The following is a 25,067-nucleotide window of genomic DNA, read 5'->3' on the forward strand; positions in this document are numbered from 1 at the left end:
TGAGTTCTTAACATAGCTGTTGTTACACTGTTTGAAAGTCGTTTTGGACCAATATGTCTTATCAATTGCTGTTACTATTTGGAATGCCAGTGTCAAAGTAGTCAATAAGTACAACTGCCATTCTTGTAGAAAGGAACAAAGTTTTTTTACATGTCTGTAATAGCTAATCTTCTGTTTTGATCTATGTCCTGTGATACACTGGACCTTCAGTTCTAAAGTTGCTGAAAGTTTGTATTTCTTTATAATACTTCTTGGAAGCATTTAGAGACACCAAGCAAAGATCAGAACCTTATTGTGCTAGGCACTGTTTGTGACCCTTCAAAAGTCTACATATTTAATTGGATTTACTTTATTATTAGGGAAGAAGAGCTGAAGAAGAATGTGAGAATGGAGATGTGTTATTAGTGATAGTGAGATACGTTGATATTGTCATGGTTCATAGAGAGTAACATTGTGTAAGAAAATATTTGGGGAGTTTTGGGAAGAAAAAAATAACTTTTGATAAATTTTTCTGTTGTCAATTTAGAATATTGCATAACTAATAGGACATTGAATTCTTTTTTGAAAGATGGTGTGTTGCTCTGTTGATGTTGAAAAATCTTTCTAGTTAAGGAAGAATAACAGTCCTAAAAGGAATGTGAAAAGGACTCAGGTCTGACATTGGTCTTTTACTCTGCGTGTATTCTTGTGCCTTCCAGTTTTTTTGGGGAGTGGTTTTTTTAATTAAAGAATTCCAGCTTTTATTGCCAAGATAAGTGCACCTGACCATCCAAAAAACCCCCCAAACAATGCCATACTTTGGCAAATACTACAGTATAAGAAAACTATGTGTAAAGAATTTTTGTATGTTTTTTCTTGACACTTTATGCAGTTTTCATATAAAATAATATATAAATGTTGACTATAAACTACAAAGGATCGGAAAATTTTTGGAAAGCCCTTTTCTGTTTAGCAAAGCAAAACAAAAAAAAAAGATGTACTAGTTTAAGCGTGACTCTTGTACAGAACGCTGTAAAGTTACCTGCTTCTGTTTTTAGCCTCTGTGCTTTGAGTGCAGTTGATACAGTTTTAAAGGTGACTATGCAAAACATTCATGTCAAATGTTCTCTCCTTTAGCCTATTTTCTGTATTTTCATAACAATCTTCAAAATGCATTTAAAACCCTTGTTACTCAATTCTGGCACGTATTTGGTTTGTGACTGGACTTCAAACTCGATATTCTTCCCTGCTTTACTGCACACCTTTTTCTGAGTTGTTTCCAGTAAAACTGAGTAACTGAATTTTGCTGCAGTCAAGGGAATTTGCCCTCACGACAACTGCTACAGATGTTTGCAGAGAATTCTAGTATTTTTTACATATGTGATATTCCTTTGAGAACTGAACATGGATATGAGTAATGAAGAGTATCGTGTACGGCAGTCTTGACACCACAGATCTTCCGTTAGAGTCTGTATTACCTTGGATGCTTCCATGCTAATAATCACTTAATTTCTGTATTCCTGTGTAGTTGGTTTTTTTTTAAGTTTATACGGGTGAAATGGATAGATTTTGTAATACTGATGTCTTGTTGTTGTAATTCAGCGTTTCATGACACTTCATTGTGAGCAAATGTAACACTTCCTGAGCTTCAGACAGGGTGGATCAGAGTTTTAAAGTTAATATGTGTAATTGAAGAAAAATAGAAGATTTAAATAGATGAATGTTAGGCTTGGAATGCTTACAGTTGCGGAAACCACAAGTTTTGAAGTGTCGCTTTAATTACCTCTAACAGTAACAGAAAAATTCAGTGCAGCTTTTATAATGATGAAAGATCATTCAAAAGATATGTGCAGTAGTCTTGCCTTTTTCTTTTTTTTGTGAATGTTAGACTTCCATTTGATGAGAGGTTTGGCCAGAATAATTTTTGTTGCAACGTGTATTTAATAGAAGGGGGGAAGGGATAATATTCTTCCAGCTGTGCTGTACATTGGGAGGTTTTTGGATGAATTTCTTCTGGTACTTATTCTTCCAGAGGTGACTGTGAACCTGTAGTACTATAGGTATGCAGTTTTTAAAGTGTTCGTTCTTAGTTATACAAAATGCAAAAAAATTGAGACATTCAATTCAAACAGTCTTTTAAAAAATCTCTGTAGAGTCAGCAAATAGTTTGAGAGCTTTATTTTTATGCTAGTAAAGCAAACAGTGTTTGATCTTTTACAGTTCGCTTGCCATGCCATCCCTCTCGCTTTTTTTTTTTCCTTAAACCCCCCCCCCCCCCGTAAAGCTGTCTTCTAGCGTTGCTTATAAAAGTAGCTTGGTCCAAATGACTGAATAATATGTACAGTAGTTCTTGCTTAAACAAATTTTTGCTTCTTGTCAGTGTGTGGCTGGTGGGTTTATGGCAGCATATATGTACTACTGTTCCAATAGTGTTCATAGTGTGTATTTTTAATGCAATAATAGCTGTGAAAAGCAAAAAAAAAAAGATTAAAAAAAAAAAACGCTTTTTTTCAGCTCAGTCTCTTTTGCTGCAGGGATATGTTGTAGTCCCACAAGGAGATTGAATAAAATCCCTGGCTGAACTATAGCTCAGCTGTTAGCGGTAGTCCTCTGCCCTCTCAATGGCTGGCAGTAGTGGAGAGTTCCTGGGGCTATTTGACCTCTACCCTTTGGTTTGAATGTTCCAGTCAGAATCTGCTGCTTCTGTGTGTGCTCACTGTGAGTGCTTTATGCAGGTAAAGTGTGGGGTTGCTTTTCCTACTTTTTGGCTGCTTTATCTCTAGGGCACGTCACATATTTTCCTATTTCTAATTCAGTTATTGAATGAAATGTTATCATACTGTCCGTATCTTAACAGTGTCTCCGTCTGTAGGATGCTGCTTCTCCCAGCCTTCCTCCCAGTACCATCAGGCAGCACTCCTCTTTCTAGTTGCAGCAATGTGTTCTGAAATTTTTCTGTCAAAACTTAGCAAGCTGGCTGATGCAATTTTGTCTAGGTTGTAACATTGATGCTGACAGAGCAAAGAGGTTGGTCAGTGGCAGCTGAGCTTCTTCCTCATCCTTTTCACCCCTATAGTTTTCTTACTTTTAATACGTTCTACTCTTTAGCAGTCAGTTATTAACATTGTTCTTGGTATCATTGCATCTTCTTTGTTGGCCGAGTTTTACAGTTTCAAATATATTACTCAATTCATGTGGTGGTTAGAAAAAATTACGCTAGAGAGACTGTTAGAGGTTACTTCTGGTATTTCAGACATGCTTGCTGAGCATTACTGTTGTGTTTGTTTTAGCAACTGTACAGAGATAAAATACAAACTTTCAATTCTGAGATTGCAGTAGTTCAGTGACTTGCTCCAGCATGAGAAAAATACAGACTTTTTGTGTTTTAGAGAATTGGAGCACATTTGAGAACTCAATTGTCATTGTTGCTATAGTCACATTTGGCCAAATGCATTTATAAATTCATTGCTTTTAAATGTATTTATTTACTTAGTTAGGTATGACTTAAGGACCTTCATAGAACTGAACTGCATAAATAGCTAAATGTGGCTGTCACTGCTCGAAGAGCTTAGAGTGGCAAATGTGCAGTGGGGTATACACCTACAAGATACTTTAGCACAGGTGAATGTTATGATTCTTAATCATTAGCAGTAATTAGCTGTTTTAGGTGATAGTTGTTTAATCATTATAGCAGAGGGCAAGGATTGTGAGGAGATGAGGCATTGGCTTTCTGGAAACTCTGTAATGCAGTTCTTTTCCCCACTGAGAGCACAGTATGGGAGCACATGTGCATGGCTGCTGTAGCAGAGCAATGTACAACTCAAGTTCGCAATAAATTGAGTGGGTAATAATGTAGTGTTGAATTTAGAGGGCTTTGAATGTACAGGCATACCTCGGGGATATTGCGGGTTTGGTTCTAGACTGCTGCCATAAAGGGAGTATTGCAATAAAGCAAGTCAGACAAATTTTTTGGTTTCCCAGTGCATATAAAAGTTATGTTTACACTATGCTGTAGTCTATTATGTTTGCAATAGCATTATGTCTAAAAAACCAATGTACAAAACGTGACACGGAGACACGAAGTGAGCACATGCTGTTGGAAAAATGGCGCTGATAGACTTGCTTGACGTGGGGTTGCCACAAACCCTCAATTTGTAAAAACTGCCGTATCTGCGAAGCACAATAAAACGAGGTATGCCCATATTGTTTTTGTTTTTAATGGCATAAAAAATTACCTCAGTAGTAGAAGCTGTTGAAATACTTGAGGGATCACACTGGTAACTTGGGATTTACCCAGTCAACAGCAAGTGGGCAGTTTCCATGTCATTAAAAAAAACTGTTAAAACAAGTCCTCTGTTCGTATACATAACTGGATAAGAGTAGACTATCTACAGCTGTTTTACAAAGGCATTTGTATAGAGAGTACTAGTAAGTAAGTTGTCAAAAGGAAGCCTGTAAAGGAAATAACTGAACAAAAAATTCACCTCCCCCCCCCTTATTTCTCTCTCTCACACCTGAATAAATCAACACGGCAGGAGGGAAGGGAAGGGAATGAGCAGGTACTAGAACAGATACTGAAAGGGCTCCAGCTGACTTGTGGTGCTAGATAGCCTGGATTGACAGAAGCGCACAGGTGTTCTTGTTAGGAGCCATCTACTGAGACAGAGTAGCTCAGAGTTCAGAAAACTTTCTTTTTCAGACCGGTGTGCTAAGTCTAATCTGAATAACTTTATCTTAGCTTTAACATACTAGGCTGAGAACTGCATTTCAGAATGAGATTTACTGTTGGATTGGATGTTCGGTTAGGAGCCAGGGTATCTTGTTATGAGGGGCAGAGTTGGTGACAGCAAGATTCAGCCCTTTAATTTTGATATACTGCCTCAAACTTTGAGAACCTAAGCTTTAGCCTTCTCTTATCTGGATTGTGATTCAAGGACATTGTGGCACCATTGCTCAAAATGATCTGTGATATTTTTTTCTGAAAGAATTACTTGGTCCTTTTATTTAAATAAATCACACTGATTGGGAATGTCCAAAGTAATGTTTCAACTCTGACCTGAAATGATGTTTCAGGAGCATGAAGTAGCCTCCAGTTTACTTCAGTTCAGATATCCACTTATGAAACACTCACCTTTTTGCCCCCCCCCCCCCAAAAAAAAAGCGATTGCAGGTCACGCTCTAGCAGAATATATTAGAAATGGAAAGCTTTTTCCTGATCATCTTCAAAAATGATTTTTGTTATAAAAAATTATTTTTTTTCTACTCAGTTTTAATGTAAAAAAAATGAATAGCTCTTCACATTACTTCAAGTTAACCTCCGCATTTAATTTTGTTGTTTGGCATCTGATTGCTTTGTTTTCCTTCTCATTTCCAGATGGCTTTAGTTCTTGCTTGTTTTTTCATCCAGACAAATGTGATGGGCCAGAAATTTGTTTTTCTGTTTTGCCATTAAAATACATATAGACTGCTTCTAATAAGCTTGCTCTGTGATTGTCAGGAAGCATACTCTTTATTTCGTATTGTTACAACAAAAGAGAATGGATTTTTTTAAGAAGTTTTCTTGAAAGTTCCAGAAACTGAAACTTTAACATGCTTAGTTTATCAGGAAATAATTGGTGCAAAGGCATTTTTTGGAACAATGATCTGAGAGGAAAAGCTAAAACATAAATTTTAATTAATGAAATTCTCAGCAATTCAAAGGATCACAAAGGACTGCATCTGCTCTTGGTTTTGATTCTTATTTTTATTAATAAGTGTTTTCCTTGGGACTTTCATGCTAATAGTTGAAATTATGCGAGGTCAAAAAGTATTTTGACTGTAGTTGTGTAGAAATTGGTACTGACAGTGAAGAGGCTGAAGAATTGCCCTGTCCAATAGCAGGCAATTTAATTTTTGTCTGAGAGTTTATCAGGCCTTGCAACACCGTTTTTTTCTTTGTTTGTTTTAGAATACCTTTTGTATTACACATAGATCAAATTTGCATTTTTCTGTTTGTAAAATTTTAGTTATAGGTTCAGAATTAATTAATGGTTGATGTGTTAATGGTTAAAATTAAGTTTATGCATAGCTGACATTTAGTAAAAAAACTTATTTTGCAATAATACTGCAGATTGCTTGTTTATGAACATGAAATTATGTTGGCACAAGGATAGACATCAGTGGACCAGACCTGACAAACTGAAAGATTTAAATTTGTAAAGAAACTTAACTTTTCTGATTATTGTATGTTCATTCAGGAAGTATACAGAAAGTGGAAAGGGGGACAGGCCACTTGGGAGGAATATAGGAACGTTGTCAGAGTATGCAGGGATGCGACGAGGAAGGCTAAGGCCTGTTTGGAATTAAATCTGGCGAGAGATGTCAAGGACAGCAAGAAGGGCTTCTTCAAATACATCAGCAGCAAGAGGAAGACTAGGGAAAATGTGGGCCCTTTGCTGAATGGGGTGGGTGCCCTGGTGACGAAGGATACAGAGAAGGCAGAGTTACTGAATGCCGCCTTTGCTTCAGTCTTTACTGCTCAGGCCAGCCCTCAGGAACCCCAGACGCTGGAGACAAGAGAGAAAGTCTGGAGGAAGGAAGACTTTCCCTTGGTGGAGGAGGAGTGGGTTAGAGATCATTTAAGCAAACTTGACACCCACAAATCCATGGGCCCCGATGGGATGCACCCACGAGTGCTGAGGGAGCTGGCGGACATTATTGCTAAGCCACTCTCCATCATCTTTGAAAGGTCATGGAGGACAGGAGAGGTGCCTGAGGACTGGAAGAAAGCCAATGTCACCCCAGTCTTCAAAAAGGGCAAGAAGGAGGACCCAGGGAACTACAGGCCAGTCAGCCTCACCTGCATCCCTGGGAAGGTGATGGAGCAGCTCATCCTGGAGGCCATCTCCAAGCATGTGGAGGACAAGAAGGTGATCAGGAGTAGTCAGCATGGCTTCACCAAGGGGAAATCATGCTTAACCAATCTGATAGCCTTCTATGATGGAATGACTGTCTGGGTAGATGAGGGGAGAGCAGTGGATGTTGTCTACCTTGACTTCAGCAAGGCTTTCGACACTGTCTCCCATAGCATCCTCATAGGGAAGCTCAGGAAGTGTGGGTTAGATGAGTGGACAGTGAGGTGGATTGAGAACTGGCTGAATGGCAGAGCTCAGAGAGTTGTGATCAGTGGCACAGAGTCTAGTTGGAGGCCTGTAGCTAGCGGTGTCCCTCGGGGGTCAGTACTGGGTCCAGTCTTGTTCAACTTCTTCATCAATGACCTGGATGAAGGGACAGAGTGCACCCTCAGCAAGTTTGCTGATGATACAAAACTGGGAGGAGTGGCTGATACACCAGAGGGCTGTGCTGCCATTCAAGAGACTTGGACAGGCTGGAGAGGTGGGCAGAGAGGAACCTCATGAAGTTCAACAAAGGCAAGTGCAGGGTCCTGCACCTGGGGAGGAATAACCCCATGCACCAGTACAGGTTGGGGGTTGACCTGCTGGAAAGCAGCTCTGCGGAGAAGGACCTGGGAGTGCTGGTGGACACCAAGTTAAGCATGAGGCAGCAATGTGTCCTTGTGGCCAAGAAGGCCAATGGTATCCTGGGGTGCATCAGGAAGAGTGTTGCCAGCAGGTCGAGGGAGGTGATTCTCCCCCTCTACTCAGCCCTGGTGAGGCCACATCTGGAGTACTGCGTCCAGTTCTGGGCTCCCCAGTACAAGAGAGACATGGAGCTACTGGAGCAAGTCCAGCGAAGGGCTACAAAGATGATTAGGGGCCTGGAGCATCTCTCTTATGAGGAAAGGCTGAGAGAACTTGGCCTGTTTAGCTTGGAGAAGAGAAGGCTGAGAGGAGATCTTATCCACGTGTACAAGTATCTGAAGGGAGGGTGTCGAGAGGATGGGACCAGACTCTTTTCAGTGGTGCCGAGCGACAGGACGCGAGGCAACGGGCACAAACTGAAACACAGACACTTCCATCTGAACATGAGGAAATACTTTTTCACTGTGAGGGTGACAGAGCACTGGAACAGGTTGCCCAGAGAGGTTGTGGAGTCTCCTTCTCTGGAGATATTCAAAACCCACCTGGATGCAATCCTGTGCAACGTGCTCTAGGTGACCCTGCTTGAGCAGGGGTGTTGGACTAGATGATCTCCAGAGGTCCCTTCCAACCTCAGCGATTCTGTGATTCTGTGATTTCAGAAGCTTCATATTGGTTGAGGGTTCAAATGCCTTTAAGAATGATGTGATTGTGTATAATTCTAAACATTGCTTTTTTTAGCCCTAGAAAGTGTTTTAGGAACTCGCAGATAGTGTTTAAATATTGAAAAGCAAACTTAACTGTGACAAAACATGCAATGAAACAGTCCTGCAACTTCACGCAGATCAGAAAAAAGGGAATTGGGGAAGAAAAGGAGAGAGTGAGTAGTTTTCTGCTTCTGTCTGTAGGAATTTCAGGGGAAACGCACACAGCAGTGATAGCTGGGAATTAATGTGGAACAGATACCTCTTCATGAGGAGTTTTGAGTGCGTGTGTTAACTTCAGTGGTGAAGCTTGCAAGTTTTGTATGGCATCACAAATGCAATCAGTTTTAAACCTTTTAAACCTATTGTAGTGCATATTACCCCCAATGGATGTGTAAGTATTTAGAGGCTTTTTTTATTGGGAGTATTTCTTGGACTTATTTCTGTGTCTGGAAGCCATGGAATAAGATAGGTCAGTTTAAATTAAGGTTATTAAAAATGTGATTTTAATTGTGCTAAGATTGTATGGAACTAATCTGAATTCCTTCCATATTTTGTTAGCATGTTTCAGATTTCATCACAAAGGTATTTCCCTTCGTAGAAAAGAAAATATCCATTCAGACTGCTTAATACAAACCAGAAATATTTGCACTTCCATAGAAATATTTTTCAAAATTTTGATTTGTCAAGAACACTTTTTATTTCACTATGAATAACCTAATTTGTGAACTACAGTGGTGCTCTAAGAATTGTACTCTGCATCCTATATGATGTTAAATAACATAGAATTTTTAATATACTATGCATGTGTAAACAGTCATGATCATAGTGATGTACTCTTTCACTGAATTTAGACTGTTGGTCTTATAATATTAATCATCTCAAAAGATGGAAATGTTAGAGTTAGATACCATTTTTTCCCCACATTTTCCCTAGATATTTAATTAGTGATTATATCTAAAATACATATTTCACAGGTATATTTTAACACATACTTAAAATGTCTACAATAACACAGTCACATGATAGCATTTTCCGTTGTGTCTAAAAGAATTAATTGTATTGTATTGTATTGGTATAATTCAGTTTGCATCTTTATAGTGGGAAAGTTCAGCCAAACCAAAGTACTTTTACAGGGCTGCTGGAATTCAGATTCTTTTGGCATGACAGATTTTGAGTGTTTTGGTTTTTTTTTTGAGAAATGAACCAATACCTAAAACTTGTTAGCTTGAGTTTGCCTTTGATTCAGTTTCTTATTCATACAAGGCTGCAGCATGGGTCAGAAATTATGTGAGCTGTTTGGTATGCTGGTATGGTTTGAAAAGCTCAGGTATTGCTTATGAGAATTAATATTATAGTGGTGAGTAGCTTCTTTATTAGAGCAATTAATTCCTTCTTTGTACCATTGGTCATAGGAACGTGGTCTCATTTGGGCTGAGCTAACTCCAATAAAATAACTCATCCTAACTGTGAAGACAAGTCTAACTACGTTAAATATTTTTTGAAATTAGTCCTAGTTTCTATCTGTCTGTTAATTCAGACATCTTTTTTTAAAGGTTCTCAAAACTGTAGGGTAGGAGAGTTATGTTAATAAGTACTAACATGCCCCGTTGTGCTTAATTGCCTTGCTTCTGTCTGCAAATGTATCTTCTCGTCCTTATTTAGACTTTGACAGATCCAGTTTCAGTTTAGTTTGCCTGTTTTTGTTTAGTATGATAAGATTCTTGTTTACTTGATGTGTCTTGACTTGCAGTTGTTCTAGTAAGTCTACTTTGAGTACTATAACATCATAATATTTTGTACATAATCCCTTTTGACAAAGACTTGTACTGATGACTTTACTGTTTTAAGGGGGAGCTAATACCTCATCGGCTGTGCTATTTGTATGTCATTGAAAATGATGCAAGAATTCTGTATCTGCTTTTTTTTCCTCTTCCATCTTTGTAACACTTCTTGTCCCTTTGTGTTATTTGAAGTTTTCTTGTGAAAGCTTGTGGCCAAATGATGAGTTCCTGCTCAAATACATCTTGAGGAGCTTATAGCTAGATAAGGCTCCCCCTTTTTTAGAAGTCTATGTACCTTGCCTGTTGCATCCTCACAAGAAGTCAAATATGGATGGTTCTACTTTTTTTTTTTCCTGCTTTTTTCCCCCCCCCTTTTTTTTCTGTTTTAGACTTTTCAGCTGCTTGACTGAAAAGGTTTTTTGGAGTATTTGTGATCTGTCATGAACTATTTCTACTCTAACTGGAAGGAAAACAGAATCCTTTCCACTTCATGCAATTTTCTAAATGTGTAGTTTGGCAAAAAAAAAAAATTACACCCCCCCCCCCCGTGCCCCTCTCCAAAAAATGAAAAACCTATCCAGTAATTAAGAGGAGGGTAATTACATGGTAATAATTACATGTTGTTTTTTTTAGCTCTGAGATTTCTAATCTAGAACTTTGTTTGATTTACATATTGATATTCATTTAAATCTTTTTTCAGTGTTGTCCTCCAAATCAGCATCGAGCTTAAGAGTTGCAGTTAAGGCTGTCAGAAAACAGCATTTGGAAAGTCTTTGTGACACTTTATTCTTATCTAGTAAAACCAAGACATTTTCATTTTTCTTCTTTATTAAAACAGTCAACCTCTTCTTGCCTTCATGATCTTGCCCAAGGGGAAAAAAAAAACTTTAGCATGAAAGACATTCATAGCCAATTATTTAGCTTTCATTTGGATTCTTACGTGAGATGGCGAAGATCCAGGTTAATATTATGTGCCCAAGTTGTGGTGGGGATAAAAATCTACATCTTCAATATTCCGGACAAGCATTTGGGTGAAATTTTGGATCCCTGTACATCTCTTCACTCTTCATCCAACCTGTTTGGCATGATAGAGGCATTAATTTTGACCTCATTTTTTGTTTTTTTTTTTTCTTTTTCTCCTGATGGGATTTAATGGATGTAGGGGAAAAGGAAGCTAAAATTGAAATATAGCGGCCCAGGCTTTTTAAACAGGGGTGTGGAAGATGTTTGAAATGACTGATGGTATAAAAATAGTAATTGGAAATCCTTTCAGTGCAGGAATATCTCACAGTACTGGAACGAAGGAGAAACATTCATATTAACTGAAAGTCAAATTTAAAGTTAATTAAAGAATGCACATTAATTGGAACAAATTGCCCTACAGTGTGACTGAATTTAATTACTAAACACTTACGTGAATAATAACCATTGTTATTTGCTAAAATGAGATTAATAAAGTAGAAGATACAGGTTTTGATGCTTCGTGAAAAACTGACAAGTTTGAAATTAATTATGGGCAGATATAATTTTGGATGTTTTTCCCCTCTGCTGTGGGGATATTAACAGCTCTTTTTTACATATTTAGTACAGCTCATTATCCTATCTCTTAATACTGAGCAGTGTTGCTAGATTGTAGTTTCTTGTAGTCTCGTCTCTGAATAAATGAAGTATGGCTTATACCCTACCCTCAAATTTGACGTACTATCCTATCTGTTGGTGAAGCCCGTGGACTTTACAAGTTTTTTGTACATCATATGTTTTCCAAAGGAGGATTGGAATTATGGGTAAAAAAAAAAAATAGAATATGAATATGTGCACAGTAGATGAAAAAATGAGAAAGTTTTGGCTCATTTTTGTTCTAAAAGTTAGCAGTACATCAGAAAAAAAATCCTATTTGTAACACTGTCAGCTTTCAGTCTTTTTCTTTGAAGTAAATTTTTTTTTTTTCCCCCCTCCTAGTAAACATTAGACTCTGGTAGCCTTAGTTGCACCAGCTATCAAATGCCTTCAGTTTTTGTTATGTTTGTGTTTATATGTAACTTTTTTGTAACAATGGTTAAAAAGTTGATCATCTGGATTTAATATGGATATTTTACTGGTGAGGAGAGTTGTGAGGCTGTATTGGGGGAAAAATGTAAATTATTATGTCTTCTGTTTAGAGTCTGCATCTCTGGACAAGTCTGTATCCCATTCTTGCACAACTCCTTCCACATCTTCTGCTTCTGGACTGAATCCAACTTCTGCACCTGCTTCATCTGCTCCCACAGTCCCTGTCTCACCTGTCCCACAATCACCAATTCCTCCATTACTTCAGGACCCAAATCTCCTTCGGCAGCTGCTGCCTGCTCTGCAAGCCACATTGCAGCTTAATAATTCTAGCGTAGATATATCCAAAATCAATGAAGGTAAGGATACTTTTAAAGTTCATGTAACCTTTTATTTATGCAGATCAATGTATTACAAGATATCAAGCTGTAGTTAATGCAAGCCTTACTTTAAATAAAGAGTAAATAAATGAATACATAGGTAAAGTAAGGGAGAATTTTTTTTTTTTAATTTATTGTTTAAATTAGCCAAATAACATTTAAGGTTATTAAGGTAGTAAATACTGATGTACATGAGCAGTACTGATTGCAGTGAGATTGGGGACTGAATTACCATGTCGGTATTAGTCTGTTGTACAAAATTTAGAGCTTTTTGCTCTTTTGTTTCATGGGATGTTGTTTGTCTTCTGAGGTTTGTGTTACTTTCTGTGTTTCCAAATACTGAAACTTTTAGTGATTCTTAAATCTTGCTGCCTGTCAGCTCTTCTCTTTAATAGAACATATATTGGCATCTCTGAATAAAGTTGGGAAATCATTAGCAGTACCTGTTACTTTCTGAGAGTTTTTGATAGTGGAGATGTACAGAGAGTACCTTAAAACTTTAAAATAATCTTATATGCTATTATTAAAGATCAGGCTGGGGAACATGGAGGAAAACTTTTGGTCTCCAGGAAGGTTTGAGTTCAGTACTCCAAGGCAAAAATAGTCATTCTTGGAGAATTTAAGCTTAACTTAAAAATAGTATATCAGTAATTGTGCCAGCAAGTTAACTTTTCTGTGTATGCGGTCTGTTTGTGTATCCCTCAGCTATTTTATCATGTAGGCCTAGTTTATTGGATGAAAATTTAGAACTAGCTATGGCGCCTTTCTCTTCAAGAACAGGTGGAATCGATGCATTTTGAACATTTTATTTAAGATGATGTCTGCATTGTGAAAATTTTTTGAACTTGTTATGCACTGATCATCAATTTAAATGACTTTTAAAATGACTTTTTAATGGACTTTAAGAAAGGTGCAAACCATGAAAGTCAAAATACTGAAAATATTAGTTAAAATTTAGGACTAATCCTACATTAGGATTATTTATAAGGAAAAGCTGTCAGTTGAATTTCTGTTTAATCAACAAATACTGTGACTTCATTCAGTACTGGTAGGTAAATAGGATATTCTTTTTCTTGTGCTAGGAGAAGCTCTGAAAACTGTATTGTACCAGGTTGGACTAAAAAGTAGGAGTGTTGTGGTGGTTTGTGATGGAAAATGACATGTCCAGTCAAAAGACTCCAGTCGTGTTTCATTAGACAGTTGCAAGGCTTAGGCTCCCAGTGTCCTCCTTTGGCCATAACCCAGCAGCAGCTGTGTCTCTGTGTTGAAGCAAAATTATTTAGTATTGCTTGATAGCATGAGGACTTGGGCAACAGGTGCACAAGGGCACAGTGACTTTACCTTGCACAGCAAGACCGCCCTCACTTTGCGCATGAGGTAGAGTTAGGCTGTGTTTGTGCTAGCAGCTCAGGTTTTTCTCCAGACTTGGGTATGTTCAGTAAGTATTCCACAAAGTCTGTAGACCTTTTCAGCAAGGGTGTTCAGATTCTGGGTTCCATCAACTCATACCATAAAATGCTCCTCTTTTGTAGTGCAGTTTAAAAACACCTGGTTGAAAATGATCCTTTTCTTCTTTCTGTTATAAAAAGTGGAGGTTTTTGTGTAGGTGGCCTTCCACCCCCCCGCCCCAAATCAGAGCATCTTGATTTTAACCTCAAAGATCTTTTCTTTTTCCTTGAACAGGAACATTTTTTTTCCCCCATGATAAATATTTCAGTGTGTTACCATTTTCTCAACTGGGAACCTTTGTTTCCTCCCCAATTTTTTTTTCCAGTAGTTGAAGTGATAATACTGTTTTCTTGAAATGTACTGGTAGTTTAAAAAACAAACAAAACAACAACACACACAACTTATTCTGCTTATTACAGTAACAAATTGAACAAATGCTCTCTTTGCATTCAGTTATTATTGATCAATCATTATTGATTCATAAGAATAAGCTGAAGAGCTAAAGTTATTTTATGAGAGGATTTTTTTAATGTATCCCTAGAAGATAAACTGCTGAATAAATTACTTGGGTTGAAGTGCCAAGCATTCATGAGTTGAATTTCTGTCACTGAAAAATAGTTGTCAGCCCTTTGGTCAATTGTAGATATGAAAAATCAAAAAGAAAAGGCAACTTAAACGTGTTTTGCTTAGCCAGTTTGAATAGTTTAAACTGACGTTCTGGAATTGCCACTAAAACTTGGTGTTTTTTTTTAGTTCTTACAGCAGCTGTGACGCAAGCCTCTCTGCAGTCTATACTCCATAAAATTCTCACTGCTGGACCATCTGCTTTCAATATTACTTCCCTAATTTCTCAAGCTGCACAACTGTCTACGCAAGGTATTCAAAGTCATCTCTCGCTTACATAAAGTTGTTAGGTTGTATTTTATAAAGGCTGATACAATTGAAACTTACAGAAGCTGTCTCCTACTGTCCTGTTTTCAGTGTAGAATTCCTTATGTAGTGTAGAGGATGTTGAACTTTTTTTTTTTTTTTTCCCCCCTCCAAAGGTAGGATAAAAATTCTTTATTTGGGGAGCAGGAAACTGATAAGTAACTAAATAGACGTGATTCTCTGCTCTTTTGCTTTTGGGAGATTTTCTTTGCATGGTAACTAATGCTACATGAGTAATGTCAATTGTGTACAAGACCCTAAATTTATTCTGAACCTTTAATTAAACTTATCTAATGTTTAATATAATACACATTACTTCCTTGATAGTACAAGCTTTTTCACTTTCCAGGCATGGTATTTCTTCAGGTATCTTTGGTATATTCTGGTTTGTAACTTAATAAATCGAGTAACTGGAATCAAAAACATAAATGCAGTCATATTGTTGTGTAGATGAAGAGTATTTTGCTAATACTAATTTTTAACTGGTAATTAAATCACTGGAGGGGTGTGTGTGTGTGTCTTTGTTTTTGGAAGTCAGATGACCAAAATGGAATGAACGGGTTTCTAGATGCAATTTTTCATACATTCTGTCAGTTAAATTGAATCAAGCACTCTAAAATAGGAATCACAAATGAGGATAGTTAACCTCTTCATTTGTTAAAAAAAAAAAAAAAAAAAAAAAAGCATCGCACAAAATCCTCGCACCCCACTCCTCCCCACACACAGACACCAGAAGTTTTCCTCCTCACCCATACTTTGGAACACTTCCAAAGTTTTAGAAATTTGGATGTTTGGGGAAAGTACAACTCTTTAGTTAGGATTGTTGTTGAGCATTTGATCATGCCAGTTGCTTTTTTCCCCTATTCAAATTGAATCTGTTCGTATATTATTTAATACAGCATACTACAGATACCAGAAAGAAAATCTAATTCACATCAGATGGTTTTATAAAAGCAATATCTTTCTGTCTTTACAGCTCAGCCATCTAATCAGTCTCCAATGTCTTTAACATCTGATGCCTCATCGCCAAGATCATATGTATCTCCAAGAATAAGCACGCCTCAGACTAACACCGTTCCTCTTAAACCTTTGATGACTACACCACCGGTATCATCCCAGCAGAAGGTAAGCTGCTTTTGGTTTATGGCATATTGTAGTCATAAACCATTATGATAATATTAACTATTACTGCTACATATCCTTTTACTAGCATTTACATATATGATGATGAAATGCACATCATCTTTCTTAGGATCTTTGATGCTTGTCATGATATAACTGATGTTCTGTATTCTTTGTAGGTTGAATAGTAAGTTAATTCATTTTAAAAATGAAAATATGTTCTTGTATTTTTATTTTTGCTTATTAAAATATAGTACTACTTCAAAAACCATTCAGAATTTTTCTCGCTTCTGTTGTTCCTACCAGTCTTCTTTCACCTTGATGCTGGTTTTAGAGCACAAGTTTTGAAAAGGTGATTTTTGCAACTTTGTATGGGTTTGTTGGAGAAGGTTGAAATAAAGAAAACAACCAGAAGCAACTGCAAATTTTTGCAGTAGAACTCAGGCATGGAATTCAAGTACCCTTACTTTTCTTTCCTTGAGGAAAAGAAAAGCTTGTGCTTGCTTCAGAAGGTACCTCGTGCCACGGTAATGCCTGGAGACATTACTGAGAGATCAATATTTTAGCATATTTAAATGGTAACAAAAAGTTGCTTGAAGGGCAATGGCTGATGTAGTTTTCTGGGCTTTAGCCAATAAAAGATTATTAGAATGGGAGAGAGATTCATGGGGAAGCATGCTTTTCCTCAGTTTTGGAATTGGTTTGGAAGTGCTCGTGGTGTTTACAAGGTCAATAATGTCATGATCTCCCCCTCTCCCTCCCTTCATTAGAGTTTCTTAATTGGATCAGTGACGAAGAAACATTAATTGAAGCTAATTAGTAAGCTGTTAAGGGCCTTTCTAGGAGTGGGTGGACCTGCTGAAGAAAACACAAAGCTGCCTCTTGTCGTCCTGATTTTTATGACCCTTCTAGTGCATTACTGTTCAGAGGGAAAAAATGTCTTTTGCACAATCTGAGCTCAGATTCCCATATCCTACAGGAGGCTATATTGATGAATAAATACTTTTTTTTTGGGGGGGGGGGTAGAATTTCTTCCTGTGCTGTTTCTCAGTTTAGCAGATCAGAGCCTCTGTTTTGCTGTGCATGGTTGGGAAAGTAGATACAGTCAGAGGCACTCAAGATGGACTCCTCTCCCTTTTCCTAAGCTTTTTTTGTTTCTGTTTTTTTCCTTGTAATTCATGTTATAGACCAAGGATGAGGAGAGATACTGAGTTAAAGGACCTATTATGAAAGAGGAATTTGTTACTAAAGGAAACTGAAGCTAGGGCTATTTCTGCCCTCTGCCAAGTAACCTTTTATGTTCGAGATAGTTTTGTAATGAAAGGTAGCGCTCCAGGGCATAAGACTTACGTTTCTTTTAAGAAAGATTTAAAAAAACAAAACCAAAAATCCAGCAGTTTATACAGGATTGTTTTGGCTGTGAATAATGGAAGGAAGTTAAGAAGGAGTTGGAGCCTTCCTAGAGGTTTGCTGATTTCATGAAATGGGGAGTTGTCCTTTTCATTGTACAGATCTTTCTTTTAAGAGTGAGAGTTTTAAGAGTTTTAACCCAGTCTATCAATATTTTGCTCAGTATTTGTGTTTTTTTGCCAGCTTCTTGGCAAAGAAATGAAAAATATTCTTCCTTTGCAAGGGAGAAATAGCTTCTCCGCAGTTGGGCAGTCGCTTCTTTAGTGTAAGAAGTGTTACTGTAGACTTTGGGGTGAGAACAGAACATTTATGTACATGGCTGTGATTGCCTGTACTTAGTGACTTGGTATGCAGAATTTCTCATCTGGTATTTTCAGAGTAGGGTATTGTGCATTTATTTGCCTGTTTTTAATAGTTCTTTTAAAACTGATGATATTTCTGTTTTTGTGGGCATACTGTGACACACATTTTGAAATTACTGTATTTTAATCCACCTTTCCTTAAAAGACAGCATCTTAATGAGGTGAGATTGCGTGCCTGATTTATTTTTGAAGCACATGTGCTGTGGTTGCAATCAAAGTGTTAAATGTAATAAATTTGAGATACTCGTTATAAGCTATAAGGTCTCTACTTCAGAACGCCATCATTTAATCTTGGGGGACTGTCTTGCGTTAAATACATTGGCAAGTTTTTACCCCTCCTCCCTTTGTGGGACATCATAGCTCTTATGGTTATGATGTCCCACTGTAAGAGTAGCTTTCTGTTTTCTAGCTGACTTTGATCAGCTTCTCAGATCAGCTAAACAGAAATAGTAGCAACACTTGCCAGCGGGAGCTTTTTTAGTTTGTGTTCCTCAAATCTGGTGCTAACAACAGAGCTGTTAATTTTTTAATTTTTATTTTTTTAACATCGATTGTTTGTCTTTTAGTTCCAGGAGTAACAAAGGTTCAATAACAGATACTTTTTCAATTCAGTGAAGAAAGAACTTTTTTGATATAATTCAGTTCTTAAGTTTTCGTCTTGATATCATCTTCTTAAGTGGTTATAGCTCCAGCATGAGCATGTCTGTTTTAGTACTCGTTTAGATATGCCTGTCACTCAGGTTACTTTATCTACTTTTGCCAGTTTGGGGTAAATTATGCATAATGAAGCAGTGCTGGGCCAGGACACAGTTCATTTTAGAACACAGGCTAGTTGGCTGGGGTGCTTCTGTACAGGTGCAGACAAAGCTGAGCTGGCACCGTGCAAGCAGAGCCCAGGACCTGATGCACATGTACACAGGCTGGCTCCAGAAACCGTGCAGTGGCATTTCACAGAAGGGCTTGTTGCTTGGGTCTGCATGAACATGCCTGTATTGCTTTTAAAATCAAGCTGGTCTGTCTGTCTGGAGGTATACTACACGCGCAAGGCAGCTAAGGTTGTCACAGACTCAAGGATCCTATGCACCATGTTTTGCTGTTTATCTGTGCCTGTGTTGTACGGACAGAAACTGTTCTGAGGTGTTGTTTTTTTTGTTTTGTTTTTTTTTTGTTTGTTTGTTTTTTTAAAGAGCGATGTAGCATATGTCGCAAAGACCTGTCAAGCTCTGTGAGAATGTCTCTTACTGGGAATGTTTCGACATAGCCTTTGTTCTCTTGTATTCCAGTTACCTTTGATTACTTGCTGTCTTTGAAACACTTGGGAAATATGGAATAGTTAAGAGTTGTGTAGCTCCTGTAATAGTGCTTATTTGAACTCTCAAATCACAGCTCTTTAAACCAAACAAGGAGCTATTAGTTTTCCAGTTTAGACCTGTGAGGTGATGGTGTTATTTCTGATGGTCCTTCCTTTTGAAATTGTTGCTTCTATTAGAACAAACTGAATAGTTGTTACCTCCACTCATAGAGTGAGTGAAGTCCAGACATTGACACCAAAGGTCTTCGTCTTGCATAGATACTTAGATACTTAGAGCTTTTTTTGTTTGTTTTTTAACATAAACAGATTTATAGATTGCTAGTATTTTGTCTCCCTGAACAGTGTAATTCTGCTGAATCCAACACATTGAATGTCTTTTATAGTGATACTGTTTCATCTTTCCAGAAGCAAGACCTTTTCATGTGCTATTCAGATTTTTTTTTTTTTTTGCTTTTGGATATAGTTTTAAAAGGTGGGCTATTTTCCTTTTAAACACAGTAAGTGTGTTTGAGATTACATTAAGATTTCCTATATATTTAAATAAAGTAACTCATGTATCTTGAGTTTGCTTTAGCAGAGACTGATTTGGTACCTGTGGCTTGTTTCACAGGAGTCTGTTCCTGAAACAGTAATTTCTGGAAGTTCTGATAACTGCTAGTTAGTAATCTACACCAGCATGATGTGAGCAAATGCCAGACAGCCTGCCTCACTGACTTTTGTCTGATTGGATCCCTAGAACCTGCTTTTCTTCCCTCTTCCTTAACATTTTTAGCTTAGCGGGTTTTTTTTTTTCTGTGGGAAATAACATTTAGAGCTGTTTCCTCTTTTGCCCTTTCTTTAAAAGGGACAGGGGTATACAAAGTATGGAAAAAAAATTTGAACTCTAGGTAGTGTAACTTAAGTAATTTCAGCAAATGTTAGGATATTTCCATCCTGTTGTAGTTGTTTTTCCATCCTGTTGTAGTTCAGGAATTCACAGGGTTTTAAAAAAAGAGGGGAGGTGGGGGGCAAAACAGTAGCTTGGTGCTCGTGTTTTGATTTCTTCAGCGCGAGCGTGCAGGTATGTGAAACAACTTGAGCTATTGGTAATTATTATTATTATTTTTTTTAATATTCCTTAGTTTTAAATGGACAACAATTTAAAGGGGGGTTAGCAGACTGGTAAATATGTTTTCAAATTTTCTTTTTTTGTTTCTGATAGAGATGTTATAATTATGACCTAATTAATTTTGTTCTTAAAAACAAAGATGACATAAGATTTGCAGCTCTACTCTTGACACTGTAATGATGTATTTTCAAGTAGAAAATGTCAGTGAAAAATTTGTCCTAGATAATGAACAACTCTTCTGAAGTTGAAAATGGATTTGATGCTGAGATGGAGGAAATGGGCAAAATTGAAATTGGATTGGACTATTTTACCTGATAAACTTGCAAAATTTTGAAATATTGGATGGATCTAAATTAAAAAAAAAAACCCTAATATAAAGTTGTTATAACTGTGGAGCTAGAGATAAAACAAATTAATCCTGCTTCTCATGTGAAGACTATTAAAATTCTTTTTGATTTAAATAAGACTTTGGACCAAAAAACTCAGTGTTTTTTTTGCTTTGTAATTTCCATATTTTCCTGTGGTTCTTGTACTTGGTATTCCTGTGGAGGAAATCTAATGAAGTTTTGAACTTTTCAGGTTACTACTCCAGGTGTTAAACAAGGACCAGCTTTACAGTCAGCACCTCAGCAGCCAGTAATAGCTGACAAGCAGGCGGGTCATGAACCTGCCTCTCCTCGAAGTCTTCAGCGCTCAAGGTATATTGAAATACTTGTCTGTACTGTCTTCTGTTTTCACTCCGGATCCACCATATATTGTATATGTTGCAATTTGTGAAGTTTTCTGTGGCATATTTATCAAAGCTATGATTTAGCTCTGCTGCTTCTGAAAGGATGCAGCTAAATAACTTTAGTACAGAGCTAATATGGTAGATTCTCCATTTTAGGATTTGTATGCACTACTAGTGGTCTATTCACAGAAGCAAAATAGAATTCATATTTCTGCCCTGTCATTCTGGCGTTGATGAAAGAAGTGATTCTCATTCTTCTGAAAAAGCTGATTTCTGAGTTTGGAGTTTTTGTTTGTTTCTGTGTGGTTATAGGATTAAATGCTTTAACTGTATGTGACTGGCTTAGAGTTAGATATTTGTGGTTTCTTGCTGTAGTGTAGATTTGATTTTTAAACTAGTAAGTAAGAGCTTCTGTCTGTCATGTAATTTTGCTGCATTAATGGAAAATATTAAAAAATTAATTAAGCTTCACAAATGCTTTTTCTTGGCCAGATGTTTTTGTCCACATTACAGCCTGTTCAGGTGTGGCATGATGTGAACATGTAGTCTTTGATTTACAAGGCGTGTTTAGAATCTGTATCTTGTCTGACATTTCTTTTGGGGAAACGGGCTTTTCCTTGTGTAGGGTGTGGTGGACAGTATCATCTTAGATATGTCTTATGGTCCTTCTGTGGTGGAGTCATGGTGTGTTCTTGTCAGGAGAAGGTGCCCTTACTTGTAGATTTTCTTGAAAAAGTGCACTGTCACTATGGGTTCCCAAAAGTCTGCAAGGAGTTGTGCTTTCTAATAGCTACTTTTTACAATGGTTTTACAATGGTTTTATATCATGGGATATGATATAAAAAAGAAAAATCCCTTTCCTTGTCAGCATCCTAGAGCTTAATGGTGGAGCTTTCCAGATCATAAAATAGCCATGTCATTTATCTGCCCTTTTGGGACTAATAAAGGGGACCTCTTTAATTTCTGTCTCATTGATGTACTAGCTTATTGTAGCATTTTTTTAATTAAAAATTTAAATTAAAATTTTATTTCATTTTTAATTGGCAGCCCAATCCCAGTGAATGGCCTCATTGGAGACTCAAAACTTTGATATTGGTCAGTTTGTGAGGGTGCAAACAGAAGCAAGCGAGAAGTTTTTGAGTGTTTAGTATTGGCTGTCTTATGCTTGGTACTGATCTTTGCCAGATGTCTAACCTAGAGTTCAGTCTACTTTATGCTTAGGGTCCCCTCTATATTGTTAGTCGGTCAGCTTTAGTCTCTAGTAATTATGGATGGTGGTGTTTAAATCTTTCTGAATAGTAGTATCAAAAGTTGATTCTTAGCAACCAGCTAAACCTTTTTAATAAGGAGCAGTAAGGTTGTGGGGCCTGTGAATGAGAAATGTTCCCTTTTGTCCTTTGCTGGTCCACCTTTCACAGAATCACAGAATGGTTGAGGTTGGAAGGGACCTCTGGAGATCATCTAGTCCAACCCCCCTGCTCAAGCAGGGTCACCTAGAGCATGTTGCACAGGATTGCATCCAGGTGGGTTTTGAATATCTCCAAGGGTGGAGACTGCACAACCTCTCTGGGCAACCTGTTCCAGTGCTCTGTCACCCTCACAGTGAAAAAGTTTTTCCTCATGTTCAGATGGAAGTGTCTGTGTTTCAGTTTGTGCCTGTTGCCTCGCGTCCTGTCGCTCGGCACCACTGAAAAGAGTCTGGTCCCATCCTCTTGACACCCTCCCTTAGGAAATCTTGTTAAGGAAGATAGTGACATATCCTTGGGACCATTCACTGTGGCTTGGAGTCTGTTTGAAGTGATACTGGTGGGCATTTCACCTGCTTTTGCATACCCTCACCTTTTTGGGTTATAGGATCTGCTACCCTGGCATAACCCTTACCCGCACCCAGTTCTCTTCAGGGCTCTACTAGCCCTCTACAAACCATTGCTCCACTTGGTGTCAGCATTTTGCTGGAGAGGTAAGCTCAGTTTGTCCTAGCAACTGCACAGGTGAAGCAGAGGGGCTGTGCAGGTAGCACTCTCTCATATTTGAGGAGGAGGCAGGTGAGACAGTATGCAAGTAGAGGAGATTGTGAATCCTGGTGTCAGATATTGTGACAGTATCCTTACCTAAAAGATTTGGTGGTGTTTGGTATTATGTATCTCTCAAATTGTTATGTGTTTGTGAGAGTGATGTATCATGCATCGCTAGTTTCTAGTTCTTTAGGAAGCATCTCATTTGCAAAAATACAAGATTAAGGAACAGGTGATTTTGGAAAACACGAAGGTCTGATATTTTCTTCCCTTCAGTGAAGGGGAGTTGGAAAAAAATGGACCAGTTCAGACTTAGATTTACTCATCCTCAAAAGACTTGCTATGTCCAGGCAGTATTTTTGAATTAATACAGACCAGATTTACTACTTCCTTCTACAAAGAAATAAATGGGACTGGGGACTGCTCCTGGGACTAGCTACCTTTAACTTTATATAGGAATGAACAACAACATGAATTGTGGACAGGTAGTCCAAAAAGAAGTTCTATGAATTAAGGTTTCTTTTTTTCTTCTATGTGGTGCCAGTTTGGATATGGATTAATTGTGCAGAAGTTGGTCACAATTGCATTTGCTTTGCTTCTCTTATTATCAAAGGTTTTAAGCAAATAGACAGTGCTCCCAGACCAGATAAAAATAATTTTAACTCCAAGCAATGTGTGAATAACTACTGATAACTTTAAAAGTTTTGAACATCTCTGTGGTGTAATGAGCTTTCTGTAAGATGTGCCCTGAATTACGGATACTTTAATAATGGAACTAAGTTTCTTTTTATTTCCTTAAAGAATGAGGAATATTTTTCCTTTATCTAGAAAATGCAGACCTGCTAGGGGGAAGAGAGTTGGCCCTTTTGTGGGGTGGAATGTATGATTTTGTAGTTTGTAGTAGTGTGTTTCAGAACCATCCTTTTTTTCATGTTCTTGTGTAGACATTTTTGCCTTTGTAAAACCATTTTGTTACCTGTGGTGTAGACTATCTTTAACTTATTTAGCAGTTAAGAAAGGCATTTGGCTTTATTAAAGCATTTAAAAATATAACAGCAATTTGGAACTTCCTCTGTCATTGCTGTATTAGCAGCTCCCCCTGCTGCTAAATAGTAGTGCTAGGGAATTTTTTGACAGTATGTTCTATTCATAATTAAGGTACAACTTTATTTTTGAAAAACCCACAGATTTTAGTTATTTCCCTGCAACCTTTGTGATGTGTTGAAGAGATTTCTACCGATTAAGTTGGAGTCAGAGAAGTCAGATTGATAAATGAGGGGAGGGAAGTAATAGGCAATCTTTGGTCCCCTTCCAGCAAAGGCATAAGCACTGAAGATAATGTCTCAATCCTACCTAGTTAATAAATGTATCCTTTCTCTATATCGTCAGTGTGATGATGCTGTATGAGTAAACAGAATAATTTAGATTGGAAGGGATGTCCAGATGGCATCCGGTCCAAGCCCCGATTCAAAGTAGAACCAGCAAGATCAGGTTGCTGATGTCATTGCCCAGTTGATTTTTGAATAGCTTTAAGGAAAGGGTTTTCATAGCCTCCCTGGGCATCTTCTTTCAATGTCCAACTACCCTTATGGTGAAAAAAATTTTCCTTATGTCTAATTAGAATTTCCCTTGTTGCAACTTGTGTCCCTGCCTCTTGTCCTATCACTGTGCACATCTGAGAAGAATCTGGCTACATCTTCTCTACAGTCTCCTGTTAGGTAGTTGAAGAAGGCAAGAAAATCCTCCAGCCCCCCTCCTCCAGGCTGTTCTTTTCCAGACTGAACAAACTTGGTTCTTTCAGCTTCTCCCAATATGCCATATATTTCAGCCCCCTAATCATCTTTGTGGTCCTCTACTGGACTCCCCCAGTATGGCAGTGTCTTTCTTGTCCAATTTTGGGCTCCCAAGTACACAGTGCTCCAGATGCAATCTTGCAAGTGCTGAAAAGAAGGGGAGAATTGCTTTCCTCAGCCTGCTGGCCTCACTCTTGTTAATATAGCTCAGTATGTGGCCTTTGCCATAGGGATGGATATACTGCTGACTTGCATTTAACTTGTCCACCAAGATCCTTGGATCCTTTTCTGCAAAGCTGCTTTTTATCTGCATTTATATCCAGCACCCAGCCTGTACTGTTTCATGGGATTATTCCAGGATCATTTCAGGGGGTTATTCCATCGCAGCGGCAGGACTTCAAATTTGCCCTTGTTGAACTTGGCTCC

The 25,067-nt window shown here is 37.8% G+C and overlaps 1 protein-coding gene across 1 annotated transcript in view; it reads left to right on the forward strand.

Annotated features, from left to right (window-relative positions):
• Nucleotides 1-25,067, forward strand: part of WAC (WW domain containing adaptor with coiled-coil) — a 68,492-nt gene that overhangs the window by 32,026 nt on the left and 11,399 nt on the right. The window contains 4 exon segments of the mRNA XM_013949302.2: nucleotides 12,144-12,389; nucleotides 14,613-14,735; nucleotides 15,766-15,914; nucleotides 20,683-20,801. Coding sequence (XP_013804756.2) covers nucleotides 12,144-12,389; nucleotides 14,613-14,735; nucleotides 15,766-15,914; nucleotides 20,683-20,801 — 637 coding nt within the window.

Source organism: Apteryx mantelli, chromosome 2, assembly GCF_036417845.1.
Source record: "Apteryx mantelli isolate bAptMan1 chromosome 2, bAptMan1.hap1, whole genome shotgun sequence".
In the NCBI taxonomy this organism is placed as follows: domain Eukaryota; kingdom Metazoa; phylum Chordata; class Aves; order Apterygiformes; family Apterygidae; genus Apteryx; species Apteryx mantelli.